Source organism: Hippoglossus stenolepis, chromosome 19, assembly GCF_022539355.2.
Source record: "Hippoglossus stenolepis isolate QCI-W04-F060 chromosome 19, HSTE1.2, whole genome shotgun sequence".
Lineage (NCBI taxonomy): Eukaryota > Metazoa > Chordata > Actinopteri > Pleuronectiformes > Pleuronectidae > Hippoglossus > Hippoglossus stenolepis.
The window spans coordinates 14,616,459-14,643,478 of record NC_061501.1 but is presented as its reverse complement, the minus strand read 5'-3'; the positions used below and the strand labels follow the sequence as shown (position 1 = coordinate 14,643,478).

General features: G+C 45.8%; 1 protein-coding gene across 14 annotated transcripts in view; it reads right to left on the bottom strand.

Annotated features, from left to right (window-relative positions):
• The window catches only part of si:ch211-285f17.1 (sickle tail protein), a 109,458-nt gene that overhangs the window by 43,248 nt on the left and 39,190 nt on the right, over positions 1-27,020 (bottom strand). For 10 of the 14 annotated variants that reach the window (XM_035142880.2, XM_035142882.2, XM_035142875.2 and 7 more), the window contains exon 2: positions 2,987-3,273. In XM_035142880.2, coding sequence (XP_034998771.1) covers positions 2,987-3,273 — 287 coding nt within the window. Of the gene's footprint in view, positions 1-386; positions 1,218-2,986; positions 3,274-4,708; positions 4,953-24,160; positions 24,360-27,020 lie in introns of those variants that run through there. The other 4 variants (XM_035142884.2, XM_035142881.2, XM_035142885.2 and 1 more) reach the window with 4 other exon arrangements.

Genomic DNA, 27,020 nt, shown 5'->3' with positions numbered 1-27,020 from the left:
TGTCAACACAGTAAACCTGTCGTTAAAAGAGCTGCAGGTGATCGTGCGTTGTGGAGGATTTACAGCGACTCATCCAACACCAGTGAAACACACTGAAACACACAGAAAGACACAGAAAGACACAGAAAGACACAGAAAGACACAGAAAGACACTAAAGACAGATCTCAGATTCGCTTTAAGCCTAAAACTTCTTGTTCCTTCGCTGTTTGGGAGTTTTGCAGCACCTGACAGACTCCTGTGCACCGCGCGCGCTGCACAACACAAACTCCTCGACCTTTTTTCACTCCGCAAATAAAGCCACGCAATGAAGTGCACGCACACCCAGCCGCAGCTCCGGATCATCGCACAAACAGCCAAACACATCTCACCCCCCCGCATCTCCTACCTCTGCTGATCGGGGTTTTAAAACGGCCGATGTTGCGTTTATTCCTGTGCGTAAAAAGTTTTCCCTCGACCCTTATTCCTTGGCGCCATGCGTCCAGACAAGCAGCTCCATCGGCTCCTCGGCACAGCCTCGCTCCCACACTCACACACTCGGTCTGCTCGCCTCAACAGGCACCTACACGAAAACTGAGCCCCTCCAGCGGTGACATCACCAGTCGCCATGGCAACTGACTCCACCCCGGTCCGGGAACTGGACTTACCTGTCTGACTGCCTGCATTTCAAAACAAACTGTCCCCACCCCTCCCAGGAGTCCTGCACACAGAACACACGCACTCTCTTCAGAAATAGAATTAAAAAGTTTCTGTAGTTTAATTATTTGAGTTAAAAACTAAAATGCTTAAACATCAGAACAGATGTGGGGCCTGAACAAAAAGCTCACACACTATTTGATGAGTTTGGAATAAGTTATGAGTTTGCAGCTTTTTAATTTACATTGTTTTTATCCTTGATTAGTTTGAGATTCTTTTGTTTTGTTGTTTTTGTTTTATTGTATTTATTTGCTGCTTCTGCTTAGATTTTAGATCTAAGATTTAGATTTAGATTCCAGTGTTTAATTTCATTGCTCGCTTCATATATCTCATGTTTTCAAATGACAATAAATCTTCTTGAATCCCGAATCTCTCTCCGGAGTTTGCCTTTCACACGTGAACAATGCGATCACTTTGGTGACTGCTGCTTGAAAAGAAACCTCCATCAGAACCAGAGGCGTTCACAGCCACGCAGACATCCCCAGAGCGCTCAGGTGAGGGGTGGCGCAGCAGGCAGAGGCAGGATGTCCGCTGCCGAGATGACGTGTTTTTTGTTTACAGCACATGGACAAAACAGCTCTGTTGACATCTTCGTCTGTGTCTTCTACGTGTGTGTGTGGCACCTCTTTTCCATCCTGAGATACTTGTTTTATTCCCGTGTCAGAAACGTCATCAATACCCCGACTCGCTCGAGTTGAATCCTGGAGGACGATTTCATGCCGTGTTCTCACATCGGCTCCTTCTGATGTTCTGCAGACTTTTTAACAGGGGACCGTCTGTAGAAAGTCTGGTGGCTCTCACTGGCACATTTGCATTCCCTCATACAGCCCCTTAGGTTCAGTGCATGTCTGAAAGCAACTATAGAGTAACACTACCCCCGATGCCTGATATTACCTATGCAAATTCATGATCAATGCAGTGGATTGAAGCAGCGCCTCATGAAAAGGGTTCATTTTGCATGTGGCATCTGAAAAACAGCACACGAAGTCCCTCTTGCACAATGCCTCGTACTATCGCCTGGAGCTCCCCTGTGGCTTGGTGCCAGTCTCACCATTACCTCGATTGTTTTGGCTACAAAAGCCGGCTTGCCCCTCCCCCTTGTCTCCTGTGACCCGGAGCAAACACACAGACAATGACCAGGTAAAGCCAAATGTCCACCTCTACAGAGTCGCCCTCCCCCGTCGACTCACTCCCAGCTCAGAAAGCTGACGGCAACAAGGAGACTTTATAATCTTTAAAACCTCCTTAACAACACTTAGATGTATACTTTATCCATCACACTGTCGTCAAGTATAAACAAACCATGTCTGAAGCTATAAGCAAGTCCACTTATGGTGAAAACAGGCTTTAAAGTGTGCGGGCAATTCAAAGTGCCTGTGGTTTGCATGTTTTCTACTCCTGTACAAAAACACCGCCTCACGGTTTCACAGCAGCTGTGGGAGGGGAATGTGACAGGCTGATTTATAAAACAGATTTCACATGTAACCTGCAACGGAAAAAAAAGGGGAGGAGGTAGTTTTGCAGTTGCATTGTTGCCTCAGTCTGCAAAGGAATATTAAAGCACCTGTAACTCAGAGACAAATCACCAAGAGGATGTGATACTGTCAAAACTGCAGAGATTAAAAAACTAGTTATTTATACAAACCTGTCTTTTCTCATAGTTTTTATGTGAAGAACTATTTGTTTGATTTTACAGATGTAAGATTAAGCTGCACCAGACTGAACTGAACTAGAAATGATATAAGATCGTCTAAAATGGACAATCAAGCTGCAGTAACATTTTTGGCGACTTGGGGGAAAGAAAAACCAGCTAAAACATTTGCATTTTACATTTTATTGTGTTATAAAGTTGTAATTGTTAATATATTTAAAGAAATTTGAGTTGATTCTTGCCAACTAACAAATCAATTATTCACCAACTTTCATAGCCTTTTGGTGTTTTAGTGCCAAACCAAAGTCAGATCGAAAGAGAAAGAAAGGTCTTGCTCAGGATTAAAGTGAATCATGGTTCACTTCATTTGCATTGTGAAAACACTTTTTGGGATATTTCAAACTCTCAGACCATTGACAGGAAGTTGAGACAGTATTAAACAATAGAAGAAGAAAAAGAAGCAGAGGCCTCTCTGGTCTCTCTACCGGTCTGGACTTTCAGGTGAAGTCTCAACTCTTTGGATCCATGGGTAATATATAGGCGCAGCTTTAATATCAATATACTGTAATGTTTTAATAGCAATATAATTCAAACCAAACAATGAGATCCCAACATTCCACATCCAAGCCTCTCTGACTGACCTGCTCCCGCAGCCTCTCCTGGTGGCCCATGATCGCTGAGGCGTGATGGGGGTACTTCTGCTTCAGATGCTCCAGGAACGCCTCCCTCTTCTTGTCCATGTCTGGCGGCTGCATAGCTAGGATCTCTCTGGAGCCGCGGGCTCCCCCTAACGTGTGCCTCCGGGGGACAGTTCGGCTGCCTTTGCCGTCTCCTCTCAATGGCGGCGTCCCGTTTGGGGAGGCCTGTCGGCGGCCCACGTGCTCGGCATCCTCCGGTGAGGTTACCTTCAGGTTGCTCTTGTTTTGTTCTGAGGGAGAACGGAGGTGACACAGAGAGACGAGGGGTCAAAACACATGTTCCATGCGGATGTTTTGAAAAATCGAAACTGTGATCTTATCTTTTACTGTAACACCCCCCCCCCACACCCATGAGAGAAAAGAAAAAACTGACTGATGTTAATAGTTTCTCCAGATGCAAAACTGAAACAAACATTGTCTGAGCACAGTTCATTATGTATTCATGCTCTTGTATATTTCAACAATAAACCCCAAATTGAATGTGACAGTCGCAATGCTGGTGATGAAAACACGCACTGGAAACAGCTGTTACAGCCACAGATCCATGAATGCAGGGCGACACAAACCGAGACCTCCAGAGCATCTGTTTATTCACCCGGAGCCGAGGCCGAGCAGAAACAACCAGGTGCACCAGAGTGAGAGGTGAGATTTCCCCTCAGAGACATTAAGAGGATCTGTCTTTTTCTATTTTCAGTTGTTGTGAGACAGATTTCTGCCGAGGATGTCGAGTTTTCCAGCTGTTGCAAGCGGGTTCACATCATTACAGCAAAGCAAAAGGCCTGTGTCACCGTTATTCTGCAGTCGGCGATCCGTCCCCTTCTGTCCGATATGAAAACAACAATAAAGTGCTGAAGATGGATATTTGATTTCAGGGCAGAGTGGAGATAAAGTAAACACAACCTCCTTTAGGCATATGAACATCTTTGCACTTTGTTATCTTGTCTCGAATCGATCAGGGCCTGAGGGCGCACACTTGTAATCCATCAATATGAGAGATAGTGTATGGGGAGGAAGAGGAAGAGGAGAGGAAGAGGAGGAGATGAGGAGAGGAGAGGAGGAGGAAAGAAGCAATACGCCTGTTTTCCAGACAGGCAGGTAGACCTATAATATGCACCTTTCAGAGGGTAATGGTGGAAAATGAAGGCCCACATATGGAGTTCAGCTCCTCAACGTTTGAAGGAGGATATTTCAAGTGATTTTGTGAGAGGTTAGAATTACTTTTCTTTCCTTCTCTGAAAGCTTGAAAACACACTGTGAGCCACAGAAGGAATTTCTCGTTTTCCTCTCAAAGACGTGTTGGGACTGAGTCGAAGGCTGAACTCAGGAGTGGTAAAACACATTCTCATTAGCTGCAGCGGTTGAATTCCTACTTGTTTTCCTGTGCCGGGAAATGTCCTCCCATTTAATTCCTATGGCTTTTGTCAAAACACAAAACTGCTTCGGTCGGTAAACACAAACACACAGGCTCGCGTCACCAACACTATCAGCACAGACCCCGACCCTGGCCGGGCTCAGAGCCCCAGCACGTCTCATGTACTTCCAATCCTATTTTTAACTCCCAAACACACTTTACCCCCACTGCCAACCAAATTACACTCAGCAGACAGCACAGACTCAAACCGCCGAAGGATCGTTTGCAGGTGTCATGTCAGAAAAGCTCATTACCTTCCCCGCGCGAACAATCTTTGTCTTCATCTGCTATTTCTTCCTCCATCGCACTTTGGGATCAACACGACGCGGTAGAAGAGCGACGGCTGGGAGAATCGGCTATAACTGCTTGCTTAGAGATTCCAGACGTGGCTCACGTGGAAAAAAAGGGGGCTTGAGATAGGCCCTGCCCCACAGCCCCAGGATAGACTGGTGGGGATTTAGAGAGTCAACTGCATTCCAGGACACAGAGCGACTGGGCCTTCACCCTCGGGCTAAAAGCTCTCCTGCTAGTGGTCAAAGGCTGAATGCAAAAGTGCGAGTTGGAGACGCGGAGCAAATAAAAGAAGATACTGATGAGAAACACATTGTCTCCTCTTAAAAACAGGACCCCGACACTAACAGGTGTCAGTAAAATCGTCGGACACAGACACACACGTATATACACAAAGTCTGTGCTTCATCAGGACTTTGTCTGCAAGCTGTCTTTTGTTTAACTCTCCGTCCCCCTGCCGAGGGGCCCACCAGACACGAGAGTGCATCCAAATGTGTCATAACCCACTTCTGAGCCACATCCAAACGGCTCTCAGCGTATGGCAGCCCGGCTAATATGTGATCGAGTTATCTGATCAACGCGACCCCAACGAGACAAGCAGCCAGTCCTGCGGGCGGTGTTGTTTCCAATTAGGAAGCTCACGGGAGACAGTGTTTCTGTTTGCGTCCGCTCCGAGGGGTCGTGAAAGCAACGCTGCCCTGTTTGCCTGACAGTCAGCAAACATGCTCATCTGCTACATACGTTGTGCAAACACGTCAGTCTGTACATGTCTGATGTCAAGGGGGAAGAGGGGGGGGGGAGGGGAAGGGCCGCCGCTGTGCATGAGTTCATTTCTCTGCAGCTGCTGATGTAAGTGACCCAATCTACACGTGCGGGAAGACGTCGGCATCGAATTGTCGTAGGTAAAGAGAAAAAAAAAAAAAAGTGAGGGGGATCAATGGCCTAGTTTGTGGGCCATGTAATTGAAAGTGGTGCGATGAGCGCATGAACAAACACAATGCAGCAGCTGACGGGATAATGTCTAACATATGGAGACAAGTCGGCTTCCACCCACTTTGTGTCTGACTCTACCCGCTCACATGTTTCTACACAATAGGCAACAGAAGAAGAGGTCACGTCATTTCATCATACTGTGGAATTGAGTTAGCTTAATGCAATATTAAGTCCTATCTATAATGTTTATTCAATTCCAGGTGTTACATTGTGGAGGAAAAAGTGATTTTCCTCGAGGAACAAACTTTACCTCAAACTGCTTCATCTACTTCTGCGTAAGTTAGTGATTTCCTATGTTTCCCAGAACCCCCCCCCCCCCCCACCCCAGAGTACAGGCTCGAACATGTTGCATTCAATAATAGCTTAAAGAGCAGATGGCGAGCGCTGCAGCTTTATGTGGTTAGGTTTTTCCTCTTCTGATAGGATTTTACTCTGCTTGATCGCCGCAAGCAGGCGAAACAACGAGTCCAGAAACAGGAGTGTTTTAACTTTGTTTTCTATGGCGTAAACTTTAAAAAGTCTAAAAACTTTCCTTCAACTCCAACTTCATCCACTAGGGGTGTTTCAATAAAACAATAACAAGGCAGCTTGGGATTGCAGTTACCTTGAATAAGAAAACTTTTTCCCTCTAGACTCCTCTGGGTCTGAACATTGTTGGAAACATTTTGGATAATTGTACACAAGTTAACAAAATATATAACATAGGCATTATATCTTTAAATATTTACAGTTGTTTAAATGGAAACACCTTTTCACACATAGCACAACTAAAAGCTGATGTATTATTTCCCCCTATTTCTCCAATGTTTAGATAAAACATTCCAGAGTATATAACGAATTTGTATGACTAAAAAATTTTAAATGCTGCCTTTTTCTGTAGAAATCTCACAAAAGAATTTGAAACAGTGAGTGTTTCTGTGTCAGAGGTGTCCTGGTGTGACAGTGACACATACATCATCCCAACAGGTCCGTCCCTGCCAAGGCAAACTCATAATTTTAGCAGCTCCTCCGAACCAGCAATTACACCCTGTGGTCCGAACAACCTGCCCCGCTGCACTTTCCCTGTCAGCATTCCAGGCCTGAAGAAATCGGGTCACCGGGTGAATCACGTCTCACTTCCAACAGCTCAAGAATGTCGCTCCCTCTTTTGCAGCTGCCCGTGTTGAGTAAATGATGGTCGCCTCATTTGAAAGACAAAACGTCAAACACTTGTCCATGAACACTCAGGCCAGGTCTTACGAGGAGGACGAGGGGGCCCTCCTGCTGTTTACAGCTACTTTCTGGTTGTGGCTTATTTATGTAGGAATGTATCCCTGGTCGCACTCCCACTCTCCCCTACTATTACTGTCCCATAACTATGCAGTTAGATACAAAGCCCTGTTGTGTGCAGTAAAAGCAGCGCCTCACATAGCGATACCCTGAAGCCATGAAGGCACGTCCGCACACCAGCACTGGTCCACTGTTGACAGTCTGACAGAATTCTTATTATGTAAAAGTTATCGCAGTCGTTGCATCAGATGATCCGTTCATGTGGAACTGAGCCTGCTGTAATATGATTAGAATAAATGTAGCTCCTGATATACTGTAAAAACATCCATTCTAACATAAAGTCTATTACTTTAAATGTCGTTTTTAAAAGGAGAAAATACACAATGTCAACGGAGCGAGAGATTCGTAGTCTGATAACGTTTGTCCGTCTGTTTGTCTCAACACTTCCAGACTAGACTGAACACAAAGTGAAGCCAACATGCACCGACTATGGCTGCAAGTGACGTCTTCGGCACAAGATGGCAGTGACACTTTGGCTTCATTTCTGGATAGTGGGAGGAAGTGGAGACATGTCGCCTCTCGTGTTCCAGACGGATATGTCAACAAATAATTTCCATAAATTAACTCAAAGGCATTTGTTCCAAAGGATGTTTGCCAAATGACTGCAGTGATATTTGCTTGTGCACGTCAGTGGAGGTGACCAGCTAAACGCCTGCAGAGAAAGAGAAACCGACGTCTACACCGACTTCTCGCTGAGCTCTGATTCCACCCAACTCCACTCTCCACTCTGGAGGTGAGCGACACCAGACAGAGAAAATGTGTCCGGCTATGCGGCACGGTCACATTTTTCACGCCACATGCACACAAACACAGACATTCACACACTAACGCTCACATGCAGGAAATATCTCACATCCGATCTGGATGTCTGCTTCACTCTTGTGCCTGTTCAGCTCATAAAAAAAAAAAACTGCAATTTTCAATGTCAACACTTATGGATTTTTGCACACAATGGGAAAAACAGTCGTCGCGTGAAAGTGATTCAGGAGAGGAGAAGGGGGGGGGGGGTGGAAACATCTCGTAAATAGAGGAATTCTACTTGTCGTTTAGCCTCGGGCTCACTGCCAAAGAAAATTGTCCACTTACGTGTCCACCAATCAGAGAGGCCGAATGTGACTGTGGTGAACTTTTGTTTTGATTTGAGTTGGTTATGTGGGTTTCAGATCAGGATCTCACAATATGGGAAGTATAACAGACTTTTATTTTCATTTTTATTTTTGCTTGTAAGAGAACTGGACTGAATGAATTCAATACGACAGAAATTTGTACACGTTCAGATTCAAATTCTGTTGTTTTTCAGATTAATTTTCTTTCTCCTCCTCTAAACCCATTTTTTATGATCGAAACCTCTTCCTTCTCTGTCTGTGTTTGAATCTGTGCTGATTCAAGAGTGAAGTCCACGGTGCCTGTGTGTGCTGAGGGAGCATTCACCCATATATGACCCATGTCTGACACTGGCATAGAGCACGCTACAGTGAACAAATAACAGCGTTTCTCAATCATCTCCTTTATGCGGTCCGCTCCATCAGGGATGGAAACACTGCGTATGAATTATCCACTTGAAGCTGACAAATAAACTCTGATTAGTGGCTTTAAAAGAACGTCACTGGGATTCCAAATGTCAGATTTCCGGAAACGTTTAGTGGGACTCCTCAGTGTAACTAGATTTTCCTCTTCTACTTGAATTTACGCATTTTTTCTTCTTCTACGTTCCGGTCTCTGTCTCTTTTTCCCATATCAGTCAGCTATAATAAGGAAAATAGACACACACACACACAATGTGCATCTTTCAATTAAGATAGTTGCATATTCGCAAATATATACTTTATCAATGTGTGTGTGTGTGTGTGTAGTTAGATACACAGGCCTGTCGAGACTTTCTCCTCTGCTGGAGCTTTATAAACAAACCTGACAGGCAGATGGCCAAAAGATACGAGTTACAGACATGGAGTCTAGTGTGTGTGTGTGTGTGTGTGTGTGTGTGTGTGTGTGTGTGTTGTGTATGTTGGAGTAAGTGCTGGAAATAGTAGCAGAGGAGGAGAGCGTTGGTGTGATATCAAAACATCCATGGGAGCAGCAGGGAATCTGACAGCTTAACGTTGCACAATAAAGGTTAAATGATCACACAGGAGTCTCTCCGCATATTCAAGTGAGGCTCTTTACTGTAGCTGCACCCAATGAAGTACGGCAAATTGATTTTGCCGCAGCTTTACCTCCGAGTCGAGTGGAATTGCTTATCCTGTAGATCTTTAACTCAAGTGCCAAGTTAGAAACCCTTCCCACTGAATGGACCACAACTTAAATACAGTTTAACTCAGTCTGATCCACCTGCCCTCGTAAAAGTAAATACTTAAATTCAGGGGGAAATTCTATCAAATCAATCATTCTGTTCCCGGACTTCTCCCTCGTCGCTCCATCTGCTTCTTCTTTCTCCTGCTGTTGCACGACTAACAAAGTAAACAGGCAGAGGGGGAGTTGAGCGAGAGCCTCTGGCAGCTCCGGCCTGTTAGTTCTGATGCTTCCCTCCAAGACGGCCAGAGGACAACTCAAACAAACAGCTTTGTTTATTGGCCGGCTCCACTCATCAGCACACACATCAGCACCGGATCAATCCAAAAACAACCCGGAGCCCGTTACCTCCTCTCCACTGAACATGTCGGAGATGCACTGGGTTTTCCCTACAGCAGGGGGTGCTGTTGAACATGCTCCAGGCATGTTGTGCAATGATCACAAGGAAATTATACAGCTTGGGGTGTGTGTGTGTGTGTGTGTGTGTGTGTGAGGGTGTGTGTGTGTGTGTGTGTGTGTGTGTGTGTGTGTGTGTGTGTGTGTGTGTGTGTGTGAGTGTGTGGGTGTGTGGGTGTGTTTTCTCAGTTGTTCACAAGGAAATAGGCTCCAGAATATTTCCTATGTCATTTATTAACTGAGACACTAAGTGCTGCTTAATGAACCAATTGGTGTGTTTGTTAGTGCGTCTGTGAGTGCAGTTATGTGTGTGTGTGTGTGTGTGTGAGTGCACAAACGCACATGTTTGCCAGCGAAACCCCGGCAGTGTGCACACTTCATTAACTCGTGGCCAGAGTAGGTGTAAGTCAACCTCGCCACCGGCTCAGATGTCTGCTGGTCTCCCGTGACAACCGTCTCTGGGCCAACAGTGAGGCTGGTGGTGTCCTGACGGGGGGACTGAGCGATGCTGAGAACAGCTGCAGCTGCGAGCGAGACGTGCACTCAGCAGCCAGAGAGGAGGAAGCTGCTACCTTGTCTCCCCCTGCCTGAGAGAAACATTTCTGTGGAAACGGTCTCACGCTGACTTGACCACCGCGGCCTCCAGAGGGCCAGAATCTCCCGAGGAGATCCGGCCTGAACTCTCTCCCTGGATGAAAGATAACAGCGCTCTCACTGGGCTGGAAAATGCTTCAGTGCAGTTCATTTAACCAAATCCCCAGTGTGAGCGAGTGAGTCATCTGTTTAACAGCTTAAGTGTGACTAGGGCTGATCTGGAAATGGATTCTACCAGTGCGAATTATTTCTGTGAGTGTCAATACTAAAATGACGGGGTTGTGTTTTGTTATACCGGGTCAATGACTGTAACATGTTGTACAACTCAACAAGACAAAATGCAAAATGTAAAAATACAAAATGTTCTAAAGCTAAAACATCACAGGTAAGAACCATCTTGTGCCGATGATGTCATTTGGAGTCTGTGCTGTAGGGATCAGGGGGGTGGAGCTGCGGTATCGAGGTAGAGGAGATACACGCACTCGACCATATCACGAGTCAGTCTCATCTGCCAATCATGACGCTTTCCTGGACAAACATCAGTGTGATAAGAACTACCTAAAATAAAAGAAACCATCTTGGAGGAAAAAGGATGTTTGCTCCATGTCCCATCCGCTAACACGGAGGAAGCTGGGTTCACGACCTATACTGCCGCCAGCCACCAGAGGACGATTGAGACGCTTTGGCTCCACTTCTCAGGGGCTGTCATGTCTTCCATCTTTATATAAAGTCTGAGAATGAACTGACATGTTTTTCTTTTTCTTACAAAAAGAGCCATCATCTCTCTGCCGAAGTCTGATCCTGGGATGATTATTTCACTGCCGACCTCACAGCCGCCCGACAGCAGTTCCACCGCAGACACGTCCCTCCGCTTGTACGACGCTTCCCGAGTGTTGCCACAGGAACCGAACGAGGCGAGAGTAGAATTCTCAGGCCTCTCCCAGGCCGCGCACTTGTTTGTGAGATATCCCTTATCTGTTTTGGCAAGTTCGCTCTGTCAACAAATTCAAACACAAGTGCACGTTGCAGATATGCACTCGAGATATCGACACACACACGGGCGCAGCCCATGCAGTAAATAAACGCCATGATTTACTTTGCACAAACAGCCTTGAACGCGGCAGGAAGCACCTGTTCCTCTTATCTGCTGCTAAATAGATGGAGTACGGCCCATTTAAAAGACGGCTGTGGATGAAGACGCTCCAGAGTCCTGAGCAAATTAAAGCAGCTTGACTGCAGCGAGTTAACTATGCATTAAGTCTGCACAGGCCTTATGCTTACTCCCTCACAAATTTATTAAAAAGTGATTGCACTGCAACGGACTCTCTGCACAGTGATAAGCAGCTTAGGACTTTTTCGAGCCAGTCAATCATAAGTTCCTCTCTTTCCTCAGCACCTATCTCTTCTTCTTCTTCTTCTCCCTCTTTTTTCCGCCGCGTGCTAGCACAGCGTAACATGCGTCAACCTAAAGCTCATTAACGCCCCAACAGCTCAGGGACGTAATGTCAGGAATCAAATGCGTCACTAATGCAAATGATCCCACAATCAGCGTTTGCCAAAACAGTAAATCAACTGTGTGATATCAGGCGTGAAGATAAAGGTCTGTTGTTTTAAATCCAGCTGAAAACGACTTTATATTTGAGGCAATGACTAGTGTCTGCATCTGTGTGTGTCCACGTCGGGGCTGATGAAGCTGAGTGGCTCCGTGAGGTCCTGCGTTGGAGAGGTGAGAGCTGCTGCAGCTGATAAGTGGTGCCCGTGGAGGAGGGATGTGAAACCGACTCTGTGGACACTGAGCCAGCCTGAGAACACCAGTGACTCTGTCCTGGTCTTTATCTATTAAAACCTGCTGTGTCTGAGGCTGCGTGTCCCCGTCCATGCATGTGTACACATATGCATGAGTCAGTGGGTGGACTGAATCCAGGCTGAAGGCTCCGTGGAGCAGAGGTGCCTGGAAGTGGGAGGTCTGTGAATATGGACCAGCTTGGCCAGACTCATTCAGAGGGAGGGAGAAAATGCTTTAATGCACAAACTATGCATAATTCTGTCGGCCAAGTGCATTCATTTCCTCCACAGCTCCTTGTAAAGAATGTGAATCCCCCAAAAACCTATAATTGTTCATTTAAAACGCACAATAAAAAAAGGGTAAGTCAATATTTTCAAGAGCTGCCAGGGGAGAGTTCTCGGAGGAATCACAAGAATGCAGGTGACCAACACTGAGGGGAAGTAAGAAAAAAACAAAACACACAAGTTTTATTATAGTGTGGTTGCAGTAACGGAAATGTTGCAGCTTTCCCATGGGAGAGGAAACACGAGTTCCTGCAGAGTTTAATAGTTTCACACACAGAGAGGGGCCATAACGCACAGACAGGCAGGGGTCAGGTCACAGTGGTATCTGGACGGTAGAGTGGTTTCTCAATGGGAACAATGGGACTGATTTTATTTCATTAAATATCACCTGTTAGTGTCACTGTGCTCTAATCAGTTTTGAATTGTAAGTCTAATTTAACACACTATTGACAGACTGAACTCTCTTTTGTAGTTCAGCAGAGTCATTAAACAGTTTGTTCAAGTAAAAGAAAAGCAAGGTAGAATAAAATAGTTGAAAATAGTTTCTTTTGGCTGGGACACTGTAACTTTCACTGAAGCAGCAGCGCCCTCTGCAGCCACACACGGTGATTAAATATGTTGGGTTTCATGTCAGAGTGATTAAGTGGTTTTCATGTAGAGGAAAATAACTGCAACTGAACGATGGATATTACCCATGATCCCCAGCTTCCTGAACCAGAAGAGATGTTGCTGTTACAAATCCACCAAACTCTGTATAGAATTCGTCATATTTTAAAAGTCTCCTGCTGAATATTAGAGATAAACGAGTCTTTTTAACTGATCTACAGTTCAGCTTTGCTCTTCAACCTGCTGGAGCTGATTCTGACAGTTGAATCTGCGACTCTCAGTCAGTTCCACACTTCTCACTGATCGCACCCGGACAAGAACAGACGTTCAGGGTGAGGACTGGGAATGTAAGAGGAAACATTCTCTCTATTGCAAGTCAGTGAACCATCAAACTCATTTTTAAAAAGCTGCTATTTTAAGGTTAGAAAAGTTGCACAGTGTTGCCTTCCAGGAATGCAGGTTTAAATGAGAGTTATATGGAGAATGGTCAACAATGTCTGTCCCATTTAGGACTTAATTGGAGCAAATGAAAAGTCACAGCTTTCTTGTCAGTGTGTCCATTAATGTCCAACTGAAGTTTGTTTCCCTGCTCACTCGTGCTCGTGTTTTCCGAATAAAGGCTTAACAGAAAACGACGTCACAGTTTGACAAACATCGAGGTCACAAGTGCATTTTTAACAGTGTATTAGTAGCGCTCTGATAACTTGGTTGTGGAAATTGATGCCACTGTCACAGTCCTGAAAGATGAAGATCAAGGTGAATCTAAATGACCTCCTGAGCTCGAAATCAACTGGCTGCTTAACACTGCCTGGTACACACCTAACTTAATAAAGGAGAAACTGTTCTATTCGTGCGGACGCTCACAAAGCAGTTCCTTCATGTGCTATTAGATCAGTGAAATGCCAATTCCCCGTGGACTGGTCTATATTTACATGGACCGTCTCCTCACTGGGAGACTCGGCTCTGCTTACACTTCAGTCTGTGGCTGAGGCAGGAGCAGGTCTGAATTATATTCGCCATCAGTCTAAAAATAACCCGAGGACAAGACACAAGGGCTCCGTGATTTGAGAGGAGGAAAAAGACATTTTCAGGGATCCTATACTATTTCAGCCTCAGGAGCTGAGCCAGAACCCTAACGGCTCCCCGAGTCCTCTGATTGGTTATTAATGACATCATCCCAAGGGCCGGCCCCCACCTTCCCTCCTCACTCCGACGATGTCATCAGTGCTGAGGCATCTCAGTGATGTAATGCAGGCAGGGCCGTGACAGACACTCAAGATGCACCTCTTCCTCATTTCCCCTCCGCATGCATTCATCTCTTTTTCTCCTCCCGTTTCTTTCTCTCCCGTCTCCATCTCCATCTTTTCACTTCGCCCTTCAGCTGATAAAAAATCCCTTTGCACCTGTTTATTAGCACTCGACTGCAGGGCGCAGAGATTTGCAGTTAAGCCCGGGGCTATTAAGAGCTCTTACATGGCTTCTAAAAAACGACTGGGAGAAAAGACAGGAGCTGAGCATTTACTTTTCCTAATCCCGTCTGTGTCCTGCAGCTGTAATTAAAACACAGATCAGAGATCCTGCCCCTTTTCTCTTTTTGCTTCCCCACCGGGTGCGAACAAAGGCGAGAAACATCCAGGTGGGCTTGACGTCATTTAAGTTCTATTTTCGGCTGCTCGGGATAAAGAGAAAACTTTTTCCCTTGTATACAAACAGGGAGCGTACGGGGAGAACTTTCACTGCAGATATAATCTCCAAGTCGTCACAAGTGGCACATAAGTGCACGCAAATGTGTAGTCAAACATCTGCGGGTTATGTCAGTTTGTTCCCGTTGGACTTATTCAGACCATCTTTTTTTGGCCGTGTCCTCACATCTGTTTTTTAATCACAGTTGTGTGTGTGTGTGTCTGTGTGTGTGTGTGTGTGTGTGTGTGTGTGTGTGTGTGTGTGTGTGTGTGTGTGTGTGTGTGTGTGTGTCACATACGTGTCCTGGGCAAATGTCCAGAGCTCAAGCCGATTAGTGAAGGGACTCTACCCTGATCAAAGCAGCAGTGAATCCAGCTTACTGGGACATACTGTGTAACACATTACCCCCCCATTGGAAATGATACTGTACGCTGCAAACTCCGAGACCACCAACCGCAATGCAGCATAGACTCGTAAATAGGAAACGTTAAGGATTCTTTTGTGCGCGTGTGTGTGTGTGTCTTTGCTATTGTCTCGTAGGGAGAGCAAACACTCTCGAGGCTGGAAATGAGGGAGCAGACATTTAAACCAAGTGCTGTCATCCTGTGTGTGTGTGTGTGTGTGTGTGTGTGTGTGTGTGTGTGTGTGTGTGTGTGTGTGTGTGTGTGTGTGTGTGAAGTGTGCAGCTGCTCCATAGAAACTGCACGGCTTAATAGTCCAGAGAGAATGTTGCGGTCGTTTTGAGACACATAGAAAACAAGGAGAGATCTTTCCCCCCATAAAGGTGATGTGGACGTTTCTGGTGCAGAGTTCACAAAAACGCGATGACAGAATCAAAACGATTCTCCTGACCAACAAATGCTCCAATAACGTGGGGTCTATACGTCTATTAAAGTTGAAGGACTTGTTCTTTTCTATTTGTTTGAATTATCACCAAACTCTTCAGATGCCCTTTAAACTACAGAAAACTTTAGCTTCTTTCAGCTTATTGTTTTGGTTTTGCAGCCCACCACTTTACAGTTTGGTTTAGTTTCTCATTCCCCTGATGAAGCCACTTTCAACTGCCCAGCACCAAAGGACAGACAGGTAAAGTGAGCCATGAGCTGGTAAACACAGTTTAGCGGCTAAAGGGCCTGATATTCCCCCGAGGAGTATAGGTTTGAGACCCAAATATACAACTTTGAATATTGGAATTTAAATTTGTAAGAAACTAATGCTAATGTTGCTTTGCCTCTTCTGGATATGTTGAGGCTGGTTGTAGTCCAGGTCCTATGCCCCCCCCCCCTCCTCCATGTTAGTGGATAGGACAGAAGAAGTAAAACGTCTCTGTCGTTTTAGGTATAGTTCTTATCACACTGATGTTTGTCCAAGTGTTATAAAAAACACTTTTTGGATAGTGGGAGGAGATGGAGATGCGTCGTCCATCTTTATACACAGTCAATCATATACAGTTTGTTGTAATAATACGTAGATTATATGCATATTTATTATATTCAACTACAGCTCGGTTGTACATTAGCAGAACGAAACACTTAGCCTCGGAGTTCCGTCCCAATTATTGCTCGACTAATTGGTGCCGGCTGATACCAAGTGAAGACGTGCAATGGATGCACTCCCCAGTAAGTTCAAACTGAGATAGTGGCTGTAATGAAGACATTCTCCAGCTCCACAGAGAGTCCTCCATCAAACTGTCGGAGACACCGAACGGGTGGAGTCTAATAATAAAGGCCTCCTCAGCCGTGGCCAGGACCTGTCAGACTGAATGGATACTGAGCAGACGCTGGATAAATTAACAGGAAGCTATTACCGAGGCTAATATGAATTGATATCTTTAAGATGTGAACGAGGCACATTCCTCCTTTGGAACGACTTGTTATTTGAGTGGCAGCCGACTGGTTAGACAAATACCGAGTCACATTTCAACACAGCTGCACGTGCGCACACTTACTGATACCCTACCCCCCCGTCCCAGCCCCTCCGCTTCATTCTGTGCACAGTTATATGGTTATTTTGCAGTGCCTCTGTGGCTGACCACTGTCATCCACCGCCTAATAGCTTTAGCATGTGCGTAGCCGCCCGTCGGCTCCAGCGATCTTGGAGGGTTGAAATGAACCGGGGAATTGTTGTGCTGCTGCCGGGGAGGATACACGCACTCTCGTTTGAAGAGGAAAACCCCGGTGGGAAGGAAACCTCGAAACAAAAGTGCTAAGAAAAGGTGATAAAGGCACAAGGGACGGAACTGTGTGTGTTGGCATGTGGGTGAATGTGTGTTTGTGAATGTGTGTGTGTGTTAAAGGGCTGCTTCCCCTCTTCCTGCTATTATAAAGGCTAATGGAAATGTTCATAAGCTGGAATGTTCTGTGGCCTCGAATTCCAGCTAGAAACTGAGTGGGAATGGAAAAATCCAAGCGAACCAATTACCCGTCATATTTTCCAGTATTTTACGCGGAATGTAATGATAGACTGGTGAACCATATGACGGCTGCATAATATAGATATTATCTGATAAGCTTTAAAATATAGAGTTTCTCGACGCGCCTGGTGGAGGAGCCTTTACGCCTCGAACTCAAAAAGAGAAGTCCGTCAGTGAAGGGCTGAAACGGAAAATACCAAAGACCCATTAGGATTTTCAGCTGTAACGACTGCTGAAATATCCCTAAACTATTTTCCCACTGGAGACATGTTTAGTTTTTATTAACACTGGCAATACCAGGGAAACTCATTCAGGAAAACAGAGGTGGAGCAGACCTACTCCGACACTGAAAATGTCAGGTTTTACAACATGGCTTTCATGACTCTGAGGGGAGCAGAGGGCAGAACAGCTCACTGCAGCAGGAGTGACGTGTGGGCCGGAAAAATCCAGACGTGAAAAAAACTTATTTCATACTGTTACTGAAAAGGTTCTGAGTCACAGAGACATACAGTCATGCAATATTGCGCTTAACACATTTCTTACCAGCAATAAATTCCATGAAAATACCAAAACCAAGAATAAATTATTAACAAGTTCTTTATTATCGACCTCGCCCGTTGTTGAGTCTTATCCCATAAACCTTTGTGGTGCCCAATAAAAGCAAGGACATAAAATCTTTGACTAAACTTGGTCCCTACTAAATACACTAACTCCTGTTAGTTCTGAGTAATGTATTAAACTACAAAGCCCAGTTCCATCCAGCCATTATCGAGGGACATGGGAGGAGCTGGAGACGAGGGGCCACCCTGGACAGGTCCAGAGTGTATCACAGGTCCGAGGAGTCTCCAATTAACTAAACCCCATCATGCATGTTTTTGGATTGCGGGAGGAAGCCGGAGAAAACCCACACGGACACTGGGAGAAGATGCAAACTCTGTTATGAAATTATTCGGTCTAGATTTTCAGTGGTAGTGAATGGCCTTTGTGGCTGAGAGCTGAGAGGCAGGCTTGGTAGACGTGTTGGTTTTGGTCTTTTCATGGAAATTGTTAAGAAGAATGTTGAATATGTCGGTTTCCTTTCAGTGAGACTGTGTGAAGCTGTGATGCTCATTGTAAAGAAAGTAAAGCTGCGTTATAGAGTTGTACACGTGAACACAGGCAACCGGACTTAATTGCGTTTCTTGGACGAGAGGTTAAACGTCTTCAAGACACACAAACAAGTCCAGTTACCTACCTCCACATTCACAACCCCTGAAGATACCTGGAGAACGGCATCTTCACAGATTTGCTAAATAAATAATACCAAATATTGAACAAATTGAAAGTTTGGTTTTACAGGGTTACAATATCTGCACCAGGAAAAAGTTTCCTCAAAAGTTTAGTCTGCGACTCAAATGTCAACAAGCAGAAAAAGTCTGGGGATGAACAAAGTCATTAGGATTTATTATCTGCACCAAGTTCCACAGCAATTTAATCCACTAAATGTCAAAGTGTGAACATTTCAACCAGAGAGGGAACCATTAAAAATCTGGATTCATCCTTTGGGGAACAAGATTGTCTCAACAAAGATTCATTCATTCTAATCCGTTGAAACTGGTGGACTAAAAGTTTTCTTAAAACTTTATATTTCAAAACTTCACTGTCACCAAATGCCGAGTTTATCACGTGACAGAACCTGTCCTCAACTGGATTTCAAGACGAGTCACACTTCTAATCCCACTACTGCTTAAATAAAGCTCTCGGAGAATATAGACCTGATTCTGTGCCTTCATCTGTACATACACACCGCAAATATAGCAACTCGTTCTGTGTGTATCCGTCACTTCGTTTACCCTGAATTGGATTTATTTTGATGCTCATTAAACTGCTCTGCTCGGTCTCTTTCCAGTGTTTACACGGTCCCGACTGTTTATCAGTCAGCGCAGGAAGGAGTTCTCCAAACGCGCTGTGCAGAGATAGAAGACAGGTTTTCCTCAAAACTTCCAAACCCCCAGCGCGCAGGTATAGCCGCCGTTCCTAGAATAGCGGCGGCTTAACAGAAACATCCCGTGTGTCACAGGATTTGCGGAGCATTTTCAGGAACAGTGGAGTTGTGGCTAAATGAGAGAGCGCGGGGTTTGTCGGGCAGAGGGGTGATTATGAAATCGCGACTTATTATCGCCGCGATAATAAGTCATTAGCGAGGTCGATAGGAAACATAAAAAAAGGCTGTGGAAAAAAAGGCCAAGACACAGCAGGTCGTTAAATAGGGTTCAGGACAGAAGACTCATCCATATTTATTGGGATTAGGCAGATTTAATACTCAAATTCAGACTGTTCATAATTAACGTTTTATGGGGACAGAAAATCTCAAGTGCTTTAAAGAAAAAAAAGAAAAAGAAGAATGACGTAAGCAAATATAATTTTACGGGCCTGAAGCCTGAGGGCAAATTATCAATGTGACCTCACCTAAATTGTTCCTCCCCGGAGGAGAGGGAAAAACACACAAAGCATGCCTGTCACAGCTTCTTGTGTGTTAGAGGAGGCCCCGCGACAAATCACATGCCCGAAGGAGTGGACGGATGGCAGAGGCGCAGGGGTGTTTACACTGGGGAGAGGAGGAAAAAAGACCTGGGAGGGTTAATAGCGAGTGAAGAGCGTCAGTGTCTGCCGAGCCTCTCCCGCCCGCCTCTGTCTGTCTGAGCCTGTGGGTGGAGAGCACCCCCCCACCCACCCACCCCAACTCTATTCTCGTCATCGCCAAAGAAAAGAGGAGACGGTCAAACAAATGACTTCACTGAAAAGGTGGAGTCACTCAAGTATGTGGAGCCTTGCGAACGTCAAGAGGGACTTTTGTGTCGTCCAAACAGCCGGGGAGGGGCTGACAAGAATGGGAGCACTTCTCTCCTGAATACAGAGGAGAAGTTACCAGATGTTTTACAGTTGTTGCTCTTCCTCTGAGCCCCCCCCTCCCGTCTGTTGCTTAACCTCCAGTGACTTTCCCCTGACGCGCTCTCTGCAGAGGGACCTACATAAAAAAAAATCTAATTTTTTACGTCTTGGCAAATTTGACATTCGCACGACAGGAAGCACGATTTTCCTCTGCGGATAATCCTCGTCACAGCAAAGCCACCAGCAACGACTGCAGCGAAACTCCAGAGGTCGAACATAAGCCTCGTGTACACCGTCGCCCCAACAGCACATAAAAGACGAGGGAAACATATCCTCAGTGTCACTTTTATTGTGCAGGACAAACTGATATTTATGTTTCTCATGATTCTGATTTGTGGCTAAGTTTGTTCTTCTCTGCTTTGGATTCCTTTAAAAAAACACATAAAAATGGACATAAAATAAAAAAGAGCTGAGGAAAAGCTGAGAAGAGTGACACCAATAAATCATTATTAGCTGAACGACAAATCCCCGCTTTATTAAATCGTTTTCTGCTGGTCTGTCACATTTGTCCGAACAAGTCGTTAATCATCATAAAAAGTCATTTAGCTTGCATCTAAAAAGGAATGCAAAAATGTCAATGACTGTAAAAGAAATGGTTTATCTTCGGCTACTTTAAAAGTAAGATAAGCTCTTATATACTTTCCTACCTTGCAGAAATAAAAGGTTTGCAAAGAGCGGCTTCATCCGTTCCTCGCAAAAATGATTTGGCTCAAAATGAGGTCAATTTACAACGAGCAGAAGTCAATTAACGTGGAGGAGATTTTGTCGGATTCCTCTCTATCGTTCCCACCTCTATTAGACTGGAGTTGTTTTGGCCTCTGGACTAAGCTGCTGACATGATGGAAAATCTGCCTGCGGGACGAGATCAGCTATTCGCAGCTGACTGAGAATATATCGTGTTTAATTTGTCTCTGGCAAAATCCGAAAGTTGGTTGAATTAAAATGTACCAGCAGGGGACGCTTCCCTGTCCCTGACCCTGTGGAGGACGTCAAGGACAGAAGAGAAAAAAAAATCTGCAAAAGTTTTATTCCAAAGGGCCGATTCAGGTCAAACTAAAATAAAGTTTGAAAGTTTATTCATGATATTTTAAAATAGTTTCAGCAAACCACATTCTTAGGAGAGAACCCAATACTGGAACATTTTACAGAGCTCAACTTGAGGTAACTCTCTTTCCTTAAATTCTGTTGCTGCTGCCCTGAAATAATCCACACAGCTACTGTTGCTCTGAAACTACTTTTTCCTGAAAAGTAGCAGCCATGAAACCAGGTTGATTCTGAACAAGCATTTTTCTTTAACATCTATCAAATCATTCCAGAAGTCTCTGGTTTCACACTTGGCCTGTGTACCGTTAAGGGCCCAAGGAAGTGCAGAGTCAATGTTTTTGCGATTTGGACACTGGTTCTCCAGTTCGAGGTTCTGTGCACTGAGCCGAGCTTCACCGAACTTTGAACAAACAGGCGAACAGCTCTTTGTGCAGCAGCGGTGGTGCAGCTTCAGGGTTCTGAGAGAAAACTGCAACCAGCATCAAATGGTTCATTCCAAACAGTCAGCTTCAGAACGGACACTGCACTAGTGAAGTCAACAGCAAAATACATTATCAGCATTTCGTCTTTCTGTCTTTTTGTACGTCTTTCTGTATACATTTTTTTTTTATTTTTACAAACACTGTGGTAGAGAATAGTTGTTCGTCTCCATAACTCTCAGCCACCAATGGGACCTGAAATGAAAGCCCTCTAATGAGGTTTGATCAAACCCTGGAGCCCGATGGGACGTGGCGTCGTTTGGCTCGGGGCCCAATGAGAGATGACAGTGTTGACAGCTCCCTGGGAGAAACACCTGGTCAGGCCTCTCGCTCCCCCCCCCCCTCCACCAGCCTCACCGCCGCTTGGCCACGCGCCACTTAGACCAGGTGTGTCTCCACCGGGCTCGGCGTCTTGTGGCAGCCGTCAAACTCCACGGCCTCAGATTAGCATCAGCGAATACATATGGCCCAGATTAGTGCTTTATCTCCAGCGCAGGGCCAGATACGACCTGTTATGTCTGGATACTGGTGCACCAGTGTTTCCAGACAGGCGATCAGGTGGTCAAGACGTAACCTTAGCGTCTCCTAATTGTATCAGACAAATGGAGGCATATGGTCCGGAGCTACCGTGTGTGCCTCGGCTTGTAAAAACACTGCCAAACTCGCTGCGCCTCATATGCTACCACTTAGACAAATAGCTCGGCTGAATTAAACTGGCAGCCAAAGCACTGCCTTCCAGTTAATAACGGTTTCCTCTGCTCGTGTGAGAAACGGAGAACTTGCTACATCAGCAGGGCGCGGAGAAAACTTGAGACGCTGTCAAAGGGCCCGAACCGGCGATGAAGGATGAGGTTCGGGGGGGCTCCGGATTGGGGCGCAAGGGTGCAAGCTCGTTTGTCTTCCTGACGAGACGCCTCTTTATGACTAGTTTACCTTCCCTCCCGGCGGAGGAAATCAAGTTGATATACTCATCGCTGGGAGACACAACAAATCACGGCCGTCACTGAACACCTGAGTGGTGAAGAAATAGGGTTTCAGAGAATTACTCCAGAGTTTCGACATAAAAATGGCTGTTGGCGCGTTGCCTCGGGATGTTACTCACTTTCTCTCCAGTAAAAAACAACTTCGGTCGATGTAAGAAATGGTAAATGGTAAATGGTTTGTACTTATATAGAGCTTCATAGTCTTGATGACATATATTCATACAGTGCATCCATGTGCGGTACTTTTTTTTCTATGAGGTTCACTATTTTGCCTAAGGACACTTCGGCATGCGGAAAGGGGAAGACTGGGATCGAATCAACGGCTTTCTGGTTCGAGGACGACCCGCTCTACCCTCTGACCCCCTGAGCCAAAGCCGCCCTGTCTAGTTTTATCTCAGGATGTTGCTTTTCCTGACAATCAATTCGATTTATGTGGATTTTTGACAATTTAACGGTGATAAAAAAGACATTTTGACGTTAAATGAGATTCACGTTACTCACTTACATTTGGATGGCTGTGAAATTAACCACATTTTTTTCCGTCTGCCTGCGCTCGGGCAGAGCGGCTCGCTCCAGATGCAAATCTACTCAGCAGTGGAAAAAGTTAGAGCAATCCCAGCAGCTCCAGACGGGAAAACTACATTTATACAGAGAGTGAAATACCTGAAATGCTATTTTATTTGCAGTGCAGTGACCGACCAGGCACTAATAGATATCATGTGCAAAGAATTAACTTTTACAAGTTTACTTCTCTGCTCAGTTTAAGTGTATGTGTAAAAGCATGGCAGAGGCTTTGAAGCTGCCCTGTGACACTAATGTTCACTTTGAGAGGAGGAGTGCAGCATCTCCCCGGTGGGAGAAATCCAGCAATCCATTTGATCCGGAGAGCAAACAGCAGCGTACACGACCGAATCTGCAGCAAATCTGATTCACCACGAGCCGCTTTCATCTACAAATGTCATCCCTCCGTGATCTTACAAGTTCGGATCTGACGGAGGGGCGGCGAAGGAACATCAAGAAAAGTTCTGCTCAGGGAGAGAACATGAGTAATAATGCAAGGTGAGGTTGATCTGAGTGAGGACTGTGCTGGGTGAACGTGACCTAGCTCCTCTTTTTCAAGTTCAACCTCCCGCGACCTGACCCCTCGCGCCACTCTTCTCCCCCATCAGCTTAATTAGACACAGCCACACACACATTAGATGGTCCCCTTTCTTTTTTCCCTTCACGCACTGAATGGCTGGCTGCGGTTCAAGGCACCACAAAAAAAACAAAACAGAAAGAAAGCGGCTATGCAAAACAAGCAGCTTTCAGAGGCAGGGGAGACCATCAGCAAACAGCACACACACACTTCCAGCACTACAGTGAAACCATTCAAAAACAGAGCCTCTGGAATTTAAAATAATATTTAAACAAGACAAGTCATGAGTCAGGATGCAGCAATTTGAATCCATGCAGGGGAAATGGGGTTTTTGACTCACATGTGCACGACTGAGCATCTGCACATTTGTAAGTTTTAGTGTCAGTGTGTGTGTGTGTGTGTGCGTGCGTGCGTGTGAGTGTGTGCGTGTGTGTGTGTGTGTGTGTGTGTGTGTTGCAACGACTCACCTTTCTCTCCTCTCTCTCTCTCTGCGATACCTCCCGATAGAAAGAAAAAGCCAAAACTCTCAGACGCAACCAGAGTGACACAAACTAACTCAAGCACCGTCGCAGTCCCGAAAGTTTTTTGCTCTCTCCCGGCAGATCTGCACACTTCCCCCTGACTCCCCCTCACACACACCCCTCTCTCTCTCTCTCTCTCTCTCTCTCTCTCTCACTTCAGCACTTCCTGGGGCTGCTGCTGTTTATGCTCCAATCAGGCCATCCAAGAAACTACCGCTGCCCCTCCGTCCCCCCCACCTCCCTCGCAGCCAACGGCCATTGTTTGGCGAAGGCAGATCACATGTAGACGTCTATGTGTGCGTGTGTGTGTGTCTGTGTGTGTGGGTTCCCTCTTGAGTGGGGTTTTTTAACCTCTTGCCACTCTACCCGGAGTCTGGCTCTCCTCAATCAGGAGAGAGAAAGCAACCGCGAGCTGAAAGAGTGACGGAGGAAGGAGGATGGGAGCCGGTGGGGTGAGGGTGAAGGAAAACACACGGAGGGGGCTTCCTGCTTGGATGTCTTTACTGAGACAGATATACTTTTTTAAGCATGAGGGGGGAAAAAGAGGGGGTGGTGGGTGGTGGGTGGTGTTGAGTGAGGGTTGGGGGTGTGTCTGGAACTTTCTCTCCAAGTCCAACAGCCTTGTTGTTAAAAACCGCAGTGAGGCTCAGCCCATCGTCGCCCCCGGAGCTCTCTCCCTCTCCCCAAAGCGAGGCGCCTTTCCAGCTGCCAAAAGTTTTCACCACGATACCTCAGCCCCTTCTCCCAAAGCCCCAGCCTCTACTTCAGTGTCTCACTAAGCCGGACAAACAGAGCCGGGGTCCAGCGCTACGTCCCAAAAGAAGGGTGAAGGTGTGATGTGAAGAGGGGGTGTGAGGTGAAAGGTGACATGTGGGAGGGGGAGAGGTTTGACAGGAGCACACACACGCTTTTGTTGGTCTTGTTAACAGTTCCATCATCGCGTGAGGGTAACACCTTGTGGGCCGTGGAGGAGTTTAGACCGAGGTGAATACACCGGTAATTCTTTAAACATGTGTCAGGTTGTCAGGGTAAAGCTGACAAAGACGCAAAAAGGATTTTCAGAGTTGAGGTGCATTGGCGTGATTAGCTTAGTTCCAGTTTATTACAATTTCATTACGGATCAAGAACTAGAATGGCGTTGAATAGAGCGCATACCTCTGTCTGTATGTGGAAGGCATATCACGGGAAAGATTCATCTTATCCACTTCACACTTGGTATGTGTATTGTTCAGGAGCCGAGGAAGTGCAGAGTCCAATTTTGTGCGATTTGGACACGTGATAAGTCGAATATTTATAAAATTTGAATAAACGCACGACTGACACGGTCGAGACATTGGCTGATTCTCCAGTATCGAGTCGAGCTTCACCAAACAGCTCTTTGTGCAGCTTCGTGGTTCAGGAGACTTCTGGAGGTCTTTACTTCCTCAGTTACTGCAGGTCACTTTTCACAGTTTCAGAATGAAAAGCTGCAACCAGCATCGCAACAGGCCAACCAATTAGTCAGGTTTAGAAAGTTAGAAAACCCTTTGTCCTGTTCCCTCTTGGCCCATGTCCCATCCTTCCACCAAGTTCCATGGAAAATCCGTTTGGTAGTTTTGGAAGAATCCTGCCTACAAACTAACCAACCAACCCACAAACACACAAACAGGCAGGGGTGAGGTGGAGGTAATGATGGTACAAACTATGCGAATAAGACTCCATTTGTAATTCGATGCTACTGCGGTGGTGTCTAGACTTTAAATGAACAGACTAAACTCATCTCGTCTCTCCCTCCATTCCAGCCTCTCCTCTCCTCTACCCTCTCTTTTCTTCAGTGCCGTCTTTCAGTCAGTGGGTCGAGCCACTTGGGCAGATTGGGGTGCCTCCGTGCCAGGATGAATCCAGGAAACATTCATCGTGTTGTTTAGTCTGGGAACCATGTGTTGGAGTTCCCCCCCTCTTCTTGTGCACAGGAAGCCAACACTGGCCGACACGACGCGGACGTTCTGGGGCTCAGTTGCACCAAGCAACGAAACTTCAAAAGGGGCAGTTGGCACAAATAAACCGCATCATGAAAAGAGAGAAAGTGCTCCGTCACTCTGCTGCGGCTCAGGTGTGTTCAAAGAAAGCTTTGTTCATCAGCATCCAACTCTTACGTGGCTTTAATCACACAATAAAGAAAGAGAAAGAGATGGTGACTCAGAGTAAAGAGTCGTATAACAGAAGGTATTAATATGGGTGTGTGTATGCGACCGCATGTGCATATGCTGCATCCATGTGAAAGAAGAAAAGCCTTGACACCACCTCCTTCCTGCATGAACACGAAAAACACTCTGACTAATCCCTGGAGTGCTAAATCCTGCCATTGCTGAAGAGACCCAAACAAATGATGAGAGGGGGGCACAAAATAACTGAAAACATTTGGGATTTAACAGGCAGAGAGCAGGTGAGGATTACACCTGGAGCTCTTCAGTCTGGTGCCGCAGCCTGAGCCAGTGTGTGTCTGAGGAGCCGGTGCTGCAGTGGACGAGCCACCTGTGTGTCTGGAGGAGACTGAACGTCACCAAGCAAATGAGAGAGGAGAGCGAAGTGACGAGCGGTTTGTTTTCAGTGACACAAACTGCAGGAGGTTCAGGGGAAGAGACTCAGTGTGTACGATTTTAAAAGACACAGATATATACAAATACCTAAAAATATTTCTATTGTGCCTTTTTTAGTGCCAGGCACCAGCGGTAACATTCGACGAGTTGATCTCTTCAAAACGGAGTTGTGACAACCTCTGTTACCCAGCATGCCCTCTGCCACTTTAATCCAGCTGATGCATTGT